The sequence below is a fragment of the Carlito syrichta genome, unplaced genomic scaffold, assembly GCF_000164805.1.
Source record: "Carlito syrichta isolate Samal-C Ts95f unplaced genomic scaffold, Tarsius_syrichta-2.0.1 Scaffold232015, whole genome shotgun sequence".
NCBI lineage: Eukaryota > Metazoa > Chordata > Mammalia > Primates > Tarsiidae > Carlito > Carlito syrichta.
In genome coordinates, this window is record NW_007176111.1 from 109,680 (window position 1) to 121,300 (window position 11,621).

The following is an 11,621-nucleotide window of genomic DNA, read 5'->3' on the forward strand; positions in this document are numbered from 1 at the left end:
CTGACTACAGGCATCTGACATGTGCCTCTTCCACAAAAAAGAACCAAAATAGAATAGATAATCATACTTTGAACAGATCTAGTATTCTAGAGAATACGAGAATTGAACAGAGAAGTAACTGGAAACATCAAATGTGAAAAAGGAGAAGTAAAGAAGCCTGCTCTGCCAGGATCAGCTAGGAGCTGAGAGAGGCTCCCCAGCACAGGGAAGGGATAAGAGAGTGACCTTCAGTGGTCCACATTCCCATCAAAGACTTCGGCCTCCTAGCCATGGGAAAGGCCCTAGACCCTCTCAGACCCTGTAAACGAACATAGGAGACCATGCAAAGGCATTGCTCAGGAGAGACAGCTCATGCTGGGATCCACACACCCCTGAGTCCTAAGGAGCTACAGCAAGGTGCCACATTAAGAGCCTGAACCCCAACAGATTGCATCTTGCTGGAGGGCCTAACAGCCCCTGCAACTTCACATCTCTGGAGCCCACTGACATTCCCCATCCACAGCCACCTCTGAAGCTGGCTGCTGCTTTCAGGGCTAAAGCCTGAGCCACTGGCAAAGACTCTGCTGCCCCCAGCAGCAGGGCTACCACACATTTCCATACACCCCAATGACAAACTCCCTCATTCGCAGCAACTGCAGGTCTGCACTGCAGCAGCCAGGGCCTAAGTGCAAGTGTACTCTCCTCAGCTACCTGCATATGGCTGCTGCCACTGAAAACAGCCCCATCCTCCCTAGTAGCAGGGTTGCAGCACAGCTGCTGCTGCCCCCACCTGAGCATTGCCTTAGGCCTGAGGATAATTCCATCCCAGTCAACCACAGTCAGCACCTGCATGCCTGAAGACAGGTCCCAGCTCTGCACCCTCAGTGGCAGAGAACACTGGGAGGCCTGAGACTGCAGCTCAGTCCACCACCTTTGCCACCTGAACACTTCTGGGAATCTGAGGTGGACCCATCCAACCTGCCGTTACTACCAAAGTGGGCACCAACCTGCATACACCACCTGTGGGCCTGAAGACTGACCTGCCCAGCCCATGGTGTCACCACTGACACCAGTGCAAACTGCTCAGAATCCAAGATTAGTCCTGCCACTGCTAGTGACATCACCCATGGCATGCCTGCTGCCCAGAGGCCCAAGAAACTGCTCACCTGCCCAGCCTACTACTACCACTACCAGCACCTGAGAAAGCTGCCTGGAGACCCAAGAACTGATCTTTTAAACCCATGAACGCTAGTGCTCACGTATGCCACCTGGGGGCCCAAGGATGGCCCACTAAACATCCCTATATCCAGCAAAATCTCATCACAACCTCTACTAGCAACCACACCCTAAGCCACAGACAGACACCAATGAACTGTTTACAGCAGAAGAAATAAGAAGACTACATTACTGCATGCACCCAGAAACAAAGTGCCCTATCCAACCGAAAAAATAGGTGTACTGTCAGGAAAAAGTCCTCCCCTACGAAAGCAAATTCAAAGAATTGAAAGAAGCAACTATTACAGATGACAGATGTCAACATAAGGACACAAGAAATATGAAAAAGCAAGGAAAAATGACACCTCCAAAGAAACACAATAAAACCCTAGCAAAAGATTCAAATCAAACAGAAATTTATAAAATCCCAGAGAAATAATTCAAAATAATGATATTAAAGAAGTCGAGTGAGATAAAAGAAAAAACAGAAAAACACAAAGAAATCAGAAAAAAATTCAGAATATGAATGAGAAATTTACCAAAAAGATGTATCATAAAAAAAGAATCAAATTCTGACACTGAAGAAATCATTAAATGACATACAAAATGTACTTGAAAGCTTCAACAATAGACTAGATAAAGTAGAAGAATTTCAAATCATTAAGACAGGCCTTTTGAAATAACCCCGACAAAAATAATGAAAAAAGAAAAAAAATGAATGAGCAAAGCATTATGTGACATGAAACACAATAAAGCACCCAAATATTTGAATCTGTGATAACCCAGAAGGCAAAGAGAAAATGAAAGGGTTAGAAAATCTATTTAACAAAATAATAGCTGAAATCTTCCCAAGTCTAGCAGGAGATTTAGACATCTAAATACAGTAAGGTCAGAGATTTCCTAACAGATACAATGCAAAAAGGTCCCCTCCATGGCACGTTACAATCAAGCTGTCAAGAGTAAAAAACAAAGAGAATTCAAAAAATGGCAAGGAAAAAAAACATCTAACCACCTATAAGGGAATTCCCATCAGACTAACAGGGATTTCTCAGTAGAAACTTTACAGACCTGGAGAGATCAGGATAATGTAGTCTAAGTGCTGAAAGAAAAAACAAAAACAAACAAAAAAACTCTGCCAGCTAAAGATACTATACCTAGCAAAGTTATCCTTCATAAATGAAGGAGAGGTAAAGTCTTTCCCAGATAAGCTAAAGGTGAGGGAATTCATCACCACTAAACTGACCCTACAAGAAATGCTTAAGAGGCAGTCCTACACCTGGAAGCAAAGGGAGGATATCTGCCATCATGAAAACACAGGAAGGTATAAAACCTACTGGTAGAGTAAACACACAAATGAGGAAAGGAAAGAACTTAAAAGTTACCCCAACAGAAAGCCACAAACCACAATGATAAACAATCAGCAAGCAAGAAGGGAATAAAGAACATCAAAAGAACCAGAAATAAATTAATAAAATAATAACGATAAGCCATCACATATCAATAATAACCTTGAATGTAAATAGATTAAACTTTCTTCTTAAAACACAGATTTGTTGAATGCATTAAAAAACATGACCCAACTATATGCTGCCTATAAGAAACTCATTTCATCTACAAAGACAAATATAGACTGAAAGTAAAGAGATGGAAAAAAGATAATCTATGCAAATAGAAACCTAAAGCTAACAGGAGTAGTTATATCAGATAAAACAGACTTTAAGTTAAAAATGCTAGTTAAAAAAAGGTAATTAAATAATGATAAAAGGATCAACTGAGCCAGAGGATGGAACAATTCTGAACATACATTCACCCAACACTAGAACACCCAGATTTATAAATCAATATTATTATTCTGATATTTATATATATATAATTCTCTGTATTAGAGACTGACTCTAATACAATAACCGTAGGGGACTTCAACACTACACTCTCAGTATTAGACGATCATCTTCGCAGAAAAGTAACAAAGAAACACTGGATTTATACTGAACATTAGATTCAATGAACCCAACAGACATTTACAGTACATTTCATCCAGTAGTTACAGAATGCACATTCTTCTTATCACCACATGAACTATTCTTCAGGGTAGACTATATGTTAGTACATAAAACAAGTCTCAACAACAACAAAAAAACTGAAACCATACCAAGTATCTTCTAATATCACAATAAAATAAAACTAGAGGAACTTTGGAAACTGTACAAATATGTTGTAATTAAACAACATGCTTCAGAATGACCACTAGGTCAAGGAAAAAATTGAGGAGGAAATAATACCAAAACCCAGAATACAACAAAAACAGTGTGAAGAGGGAAATTTGTAACAATAAACATGTACATTAAAAAAGGCAGAAAGATTCCAAATCTAACAATGCATACCTCAAGGAACTAGAGAAGAACAAACCAAATCCAAAGTGAGTAGCAGGGAAGAAATAATATCACAGCAACAGCTGGGTGCAGTGGCACACACATATAGCCCTAGATACATGGTTGAGGTGGGAGGATCACTTGAGCCCAGGACTTCAAATTCAGCCTGGATAACATAGCGAGACCTCTTCTCTTAAAAAAAAAAAAAGAGGGGTAGGGGTGGGGAAAGGGGTTGGAGGGACAAAAAAAATATCACCTACCGGTAGTGTGCACAGGGGTGGTGGTAGGTACCCTTAAAGCCCAGACCAAAAAACTATGTGTATCCCCCAAAGTTACCGAAATAAAAAAAAAAGTTTCAGGGAAAAAAAAAATCAGAATAGAACTATACTACTAACAATACTAATCAAGAAAAGAAGATCCAAATAAACCAAATCAGAATGAAAAAGGAAACATTACAACTGATACTACAGTTAGAAAAGTTCACCAGAGATTGTTATGAATAACTATACACAAACAAACTGTAATATCTAGAGGAAATGGATAAATTTCTGGACACATAGAAGCTACCAAGGTTGAATCAGGAAGAAACAGAAAACTTGATCAAACTAGTAATGAATAATGAGATTGATCAGTAACAAAAAGCTTTACCACTGAATTCTACCAAATTTTCAAAGAACATCAATTTTCCTCAAATTATTACAAAAAATTGGAGAAGAGGGAATTCTCCTTAACTCATTCCACAAGATCACCATCATCCTGATACCAAAACCAGAAAAGGACACAACAACAACAAAAAACTATAGGGCCAGAATTCCTAATAAACACAGATGTAAAAAATACTCAACAAAACACAACCAAACTGAATTAAATAGCACATCAAAAAGATAATACACCATGATCAACTGGGATTTATATTAGGGACACAAGGATGGTTCAATATACGCTAATCAGTAAATGTGATACATCCTATCAACAGAGTGAAGAACAAAGACCATATGATAATCTCAAAAAGATGCAGAAAAAGCATTTGAATAAATTGAACCCAACAAACTAGGCACTGAAGGAATGTACCTCAATATAATAAAGGCCACATATGAGAAACCCAGAGCTAACAACATTATACCGCAAGGGGAAAAGCTGAAAGCCTTTCCTCTAAAGAACTAGAAGAAGACAAAGATGCCCATTTTCACAATTCCTATTCAACATAGTACTAGAAGTCCTAGCCAGAGCACCCAGGCAAGAGAAAGAAATAAAAAGTACCCAAACTGTAAAAGAGGAAGTCAAACTGTACCTCTTTGCAGATAACAAAATCTTACATCCAGGAAAACCTAAAGATTCTACCAAAAGACACCTAGAGCTGATAAATTCAGTAAAGATCAGGATATAAGATCAACATATAAAAACCAGTAGCATTTCTATACGCTAATAAGTAACTAGTAGAGAAAGAAATCAAGAAGACAATCACATTTATAACAGCTACAATAAAAAAAAAAAATACCTAGGAATAAAATTAACCAAAGAGGTGAAAAATCTCCACAAAAAAAACCCCTACAAAATACTGATGAAAAAAATTGACGAGGACACAAACAAATGCAAAAACATCCCGTATTCACAAACTGGAAGAACTAATATCATTAAAATGATTATACTGCCCAAAGCAATGTACAGACTCAATGCAATCTTTATCAAAATACCAATGTCATTTTGTAAAAAAACTAGAAAAAGCAATCCTAAGATTCATATGGAACCCCAAAAGAGCCTAAAGAGTCAAAGCAATCCTGAGAAAAAAGAACAAAGCTGGAGGTATCACACTACCTGACTTCAAAATATATTACAAGGACAAAAAAGCATGGTATTGGTATAAAAACAGACACACAGACCATTGGAACAGAATAGAAAAAACAGAAATAAATTTATAGCCAACTAATTTTTTACAACAGTGTCAACAACATACACTGGGGAAAGGACACTCTCTTCAATAAATGGTGCTGGAAAAACTGGATATTCACATGCAAAAGGATGAAACTGAACCCCATCTCTCAACATATTTAAGAATCAATCCCAAAAGGGTTAAATACTTAAATGTAAAACCAAAAACTATAAAATTACTAGAAAACATAAGGGAAATACTTCATCACATTGGTCTATGCAAATACTTTATGCTTAAACCTCAAAAGTTCAGGCAACAAAAATTGACAAACGGAATGGTATTAAACTAACAAGCTTCTGCACAGCAGAGGAAACAACAGAGTGAAGCAACAACCTGTTGAATGGGAGAAAATATTTGGAAACTACTTATCTGACAAGGAACTAATATTCAGAATAACAAGGAACTCAACTCAACAGGAAAACAAAACAAAACAAATAATCCAATTAAAAGTTGGCAAAGGACAAGAATTTCTTAAAAGACACACAAATGGCCAACAAGTATATGAAAAAAATCTTCAATATCACCAATCACCAGGAAAATGCAAATCAAAACTACAATGAGAAATCATCTTACTCCAGTTAGAATGGCTATTATTAAAAAGACAAAAAAATACCCGATGCTGGTAAGGATGCAGAGAAAAGAGAACTCTTATGCACAGTTGGTGGGAAGGCAAATTAATATAGCCTCTATGGAAAACAGTATGAGATGTCTCAATAAACTTTTAAAAATAGAACTACCAAAAGATCCTGGGTATTTTCACAAAGAAAAGGAAATCATTCTATCAGAGGATACCTTATGTGACTAGGGGCAGTTTCATTTACCTTTCTTCTCTTTACCAGCTACTTTTTAAAAAAAGATACCAAGAAGACCGATGTAACCAGTGTTCTGTTAGTTATAATCATTCAAATGATTAATCACCACCTTTACAATTTTTCTGATGCTTAAATAACTAACAATCAGTTTTACCCTTTTTCATTGGAATAATCAATTTCTATACAAAGACAGAAAAATAATTTATTTGAAAACTGTCAGTTATAAATGTCAAAATTTTAGCTATTGATACTTTCTAAGGCTGTCGTCTATAATAAATGTTTAAGACAAGAGAACTATGATAGGTTTTCAAAATGATTATTAATATAACATGCAAATGAGGAACACTACTACTAAACTCATTTTACAACAGGACATGAACTTGTACATGTAAAAATTAAATCCAAGTCCTTAGAGGAGCAATGCCATACGTCATGAGTTCATAATCATGAGTTCTCTATTTGTGATCCTGGGTTTTACATACTACAATTTATACTTAATGCATCAAGAATATGTGAATACTGAAATATGTATTAGGGAGTCTACTGGGAAAACAAACAAACAAACAAAAAACTGACTGTGGCCAATATAACAGATAATTTTGAGGGCATGTAGAGAGAAATGTATACCAGGCAGTATGTGCACTGCAATCATTAACACTGGTCAATTCATAGATTCAAAATAAAAGCATGAAGAAATAAAAATAGAGTAAAATTAGTAATAAGCTCTTTATGATAAACTATTAACTTATATAATGTGAGAGAGTCAAAACAAAACAAATACCTACACATATACACTTTTATATTTCCCATCTTTTCCAGTACTCGAGACCAAAACTTCATAACCATAAGGCTCTTGCATAGTAGTTTCATCTGTTTCACCATTAATGAAGCTGGAAGGTGGTGACCAGGTAAGTACTACTGTCCTTGCCTGGATGTCTGAGGCCTGTAAAAATGTAACATTCAAAAAGCAATGAAATATCTAATAAGACTTCAAGATTAAATAAAATGTATCAGCATATACTTACATAAAATGGCTCACAAATAGAAGCCTATCCATTTGTACTTGACATAATTTGTTGTGAAAGGGCAGATGGGTTCAACAAAAGTCTAAAGACCAATTAGAGTCTTTAAAAATTTATTAAAATTTTTAAAATTATTAGCACAGACACCATATATATTTTTTTAAAGGGGGGGAGGGGAGAGAAAACCCAACCCAGTTGTGACATATTTGAGTTTATTTCCTTAACTTAGAAAGTGTTCTTAAAATAGGAAGATGACAAAAGCTCATGAGAAAAATGAGTAAAGGACATCAACAGTACAAAGAAAATGTATATATAAATGAACATCATATAAAATGATGTATAACTGCATTCATCATCAAATAAATGTAAATTAACTTAAATCTACAGGATACCACTTTAAATCTAATAGATAGGGAAAGATTAAAAAGCTAATAACATCTAGTATGTTGAAGATTTGGAGAAATGGCACTCTCTTTAGACGTAAGTATATATTGGTACCATTCTTGTGTAGAGCAACCTGGGAACCATTATAAAAATTTAGAATGTGTTTATTTTTTGGTTCAGGAATTCCACTTCCAGGAATTTTTTTTTTCAGGATAATATCCTATAAACTTAACATATGTATACAAATATATGCACTTAAGAATGTTCACTGAACACATGCAGCTGACATTGTCTTCTTCGCAGGACTATTGCTGCGGTCCCCAGAGCCTTCACCCTTCTGTGCACAATGGCAACTCTTAAGGAAAAACTCATTGCACCAGTTGCTGAGGAAGAGGTAATGGTCCCAAACAATAAGATTACTGTAGTAGGTGTTGGACAAGTTGGTATGGCATGTGCTATCAACATTCTGGGAAAGTCTCTGGCTGACGAATTTGCTCTTGTGGATGTTTTGGAAGATAAGCTTAAAGGAGAAATGATGGATCTGCAGCATGGGAGTTTACTTCTTCAGACACCTAAGATCATGGCAGATTAAGATTACTCCGTGATCGCCAATTCTAAGATTGTGGTGGTAACTGCAGGAGTCCGTCAGCAAGAGGGGGAGAGTCATCTCAGTCAGGTGCAGAGAAATGTTAATGTCTTCAAATTCATCATATTGTCAAGTATAGTCCTTAATTATATTATAATTGTGGTTTCCAACCCAGTGGACATTCTTACATATGTTACCTGAAAACTAAGTGGATTACCTAAGCATTGTGTGATTGGAAGTGGGTGTAATCTGGACTCTGCTAGAATTCGCTACCTTATGGCTGAAAAACTTGGCATTCATCCCAGCAGCTGCCATGGGTGGATTTTGAAAGAACATGGCGACTCAAGTGGTTGTATGGAGTGGAGTGAATGGCAGGTGTTTCTCTCCAGAAATTGAATCCAGATAGTGAAAATTGGAAGGAAGTGCCTAAGATGTTGGTTGAGTGCCTATAGTCATCAAACTTAAGGGATATACCAACTGGGTTACTGGATTAAGTGTAGCTAATCTTATTGAATCTATGTTGAAAAATCTATTCAGGATTCATCCAGTCTCAGCAATGGCATTGAGAATGATGTCTTCCCGAGCCTTCCCTGTATCTTCAATGCTCAGGGATTAACGAGTGTTATTAACCAGAAGCTAAAGGACAATGAGGTTGCTCAGCTCAAGAAAAGTGTGGAGACATCTGTGGGACATCCAGAAGGATCTAAAAGACCTGTGACTATGCAGTTCAAAGTTGTAGAAATTTAAAAATTACAATATGATTAACCCCAAGCCTTCAGTTTTCATTCATGTACATGAATCACAGTGGCTTTTCTCTTCCTTAATATGTGAATTTGGGCTTACAGAACCAAAGTCCATGCTTGGTTTAATGCTTGCAATATGAGTCCTTGAACAAATAAAATTAACTTTAGTAGTGTGAAAAAAAAAAGAATGTTCATTGAGGCATGATTAATGGCAAAAAACCCCCCAAAAAACTGGAACTACAGGGCACTGACTACCTAAATAGTGATACATAATGACAAAAGATACAGTGTCTTAGCATATTACTATTGCAGGTGTTCAAGAAGGAATAAGGTGAACATATATATATCTGAAGATTTCCTCAATATATTGGTGCTATATAATAGTAGAAAAAAGGGAAGCTGGAAAGCAGTATGTATGGTGTGATCACAGAGGTGTTAACTTTTTAAAAAATGCACAAAAAAGTCTGAAATGTGCGGCACAAATATGCTAATTGTTAACTTTGGGGATTTTGTGTATGCATGTGATGAGATGCAGGGTGAGTCATGAGAGGAAAGAAGGAGGTGGTTTCAATTATGTTTTATACATTTTCATACTACTGAAATAGTATATCTTATTTTCATATAAAAAGTCTATTAAATAAAAATAAAAAATCTGGAGTTAGGTAAGGTTCAAAGATTAAGAAAGGTACCAGATTATATGTAGGGATTTACTTAAAATCATGCTTTTAAAATTATATACATTTAATGATTGACTATCTTGGAGTTTCTAAACATAAAACCAAACCAGTACTAGGATGAGGATTACCCTTTTTTGAATTAAGGTAGAATAAACAATTCCTACACAAGTATAACATTCTCTCCTTTTCAAAGCTCTCAAAGTCTGAATAAATTTAAAATTACTGTGTCTTATTCTGCTTCTGTTAAGTCACAGGAAATGTAGTATTTTACTCACTGTCATACTGTCTTTAAGTATGAGTATGTTTCATTTACAGTGGAATTAAAAATGATTCCTTATATTAACCAGCATTCAATTGGCTATTAACCTGTAATCGAGAAAGTTTTGCTTTTTTTTTGTAACCAAACTGTTATCATACATATATGTATGCTCTTCAATGTCTCTAGATTTTTATGGGATGATCACAGCTAAGCTAAACTGTGAGAACATGAAGAGGATTATAAAAGTGGCTCAGTCAATAGCTTTAACTGGCATCTACTTCATGAAGCATATTTTGTGAGGTTGTATGGGTACAGACTACACATCATTAAAAGTATAGGCAGTAGATAAAATATTAAATAGGGAGGTACAAGCTGTCATTAATTTACTTGGTAATATTTAACTCTCAGCCTCTTAGGGGTATAGGCCTCATCTACAAAATGAGTGGCTGAATGAGATGAACTGTTTACCACAGTTACTCAAATGTAGTATTTTTGAAAGCGTTTGCTTTGGAATACATTTAGATTTACAGAAAACTTGGGAAGATAGTACAGAGTTCCTGGATGTCCTTTACCTAGCTTCCCCTAATGTTAACATCTTACACCATCATGTACTTTCATCAAAACTAAGAAATTAACATTGGCAAATACTATTAACTAAGTTTTTAATTAAACTATACTTTTAATTATTAACTAAATAGACTTCCAAGATACTATGTTGAATTTAGCAAATAGAAATGAAAAAAACAACTTAAACTTTTTTTTTTTTTTTTGAGTTGGAGTCTCACTCTGTTGCCCAGACTGGAGTGCAGTGGCTGCTCCCGGCGACCGCAGCCTCGCCTGCTGGGCTCTGGCGTTCCTTCTGCCTCAGCCTTCCGAGTAGCCAGAATTACAGGCGCGCGCTACCACGCCCGGCTAATTTTTTGATTTATTGTAGAGATGAGGTCTCGCCTGCCCAGGCGGGTCTCAAACCTGCGGGCTCAGGCAATCTACTCACCTCAGGCACCCAAAGGCGCGGGATTACAGGCTGAGCCACTGAGTCTGGCTACAACTTAAGCTTTTTTAGAAAAAATGCTAGTTTCAACTTTTATAATCTGTTTTTACAGAAAAATTTTGGTCCTAGCTCATTCTGTAGAAAGATACCTTATTAGCTGCACTTAAATGAAAAAGTTCATAGGAAGTAAATTTTAAATAGAATTTTAAAGAATTTGGATGGGATACAATTTGGTAGAACAGAGATGGGTGATTAATATAGGAACGAGTAGTTTATATTCTCAAGCTTGTAACTGAAAGCTGGTGGTTCAAGGCATGTGCATGAGTGTGTATTTTTAAAATCTCCCTGGCAATTTCACTCCCATGGGGAACTATAGATTAAGGGAGTGGGAAGGAAAAAATAAAGTACAATTAAATGAGCACAGGAAAAAGAGGAAAACAGTCATGTCCTGAAAGGGTAACAGTGTTCTGAAATAGTAAGTGATCAACAGTGTTAAATACTTCAGAGGGAATGAATGCAGTCTGAATGATGCCTAAAAATGTTGTCTGCAGGTGGATTATAAAGAGTTGTATAGGTGAGAGAGAGGTGGACTCCCACACAGATACCGTGAAATTTCTGAGTAAAGACTGGGGGGGGGGGGGGGGGGGGGGG

General features: G+C 36.5%; 1 protein-coding gene and 1 pseudogene across 4 annotated transcripts in view; one reads left to right on the forward strand and one right to left on the reverse strand.

Moving 5' to 3' along the window:
* FNDC3A (fibronectin type III domain containing 3A) overlaps nt 1–11,621 on the reverse strand; it is a 153,676-nt gene that overhangs the window by 42,881 nt on the left and 99,174 nt on the right. For all 3 annotated transcript variants that reach the window (XM_008051762.2, XM_008051761.2, XM_008051763.2), the window contains one exon: nt 7,094–7,251. In XM_008051762.2, the coding sequence (XP_008049953.1) occupies nt 7,094–7,251 (158 nt within the window). The remainder of the gene's footprint in view (nt 1–7,093; nt 7,252–11,621) is intronic.
* On the forward strand, nt 7,991–9,228 carry LOC103253458 (annotated as a pseudogene). Its single transcript, XR_002481580.1, has one exon. The product of XR_002481580.1 is annotated as an L-lactate dehydrogenase B chain pseudogene (transcript).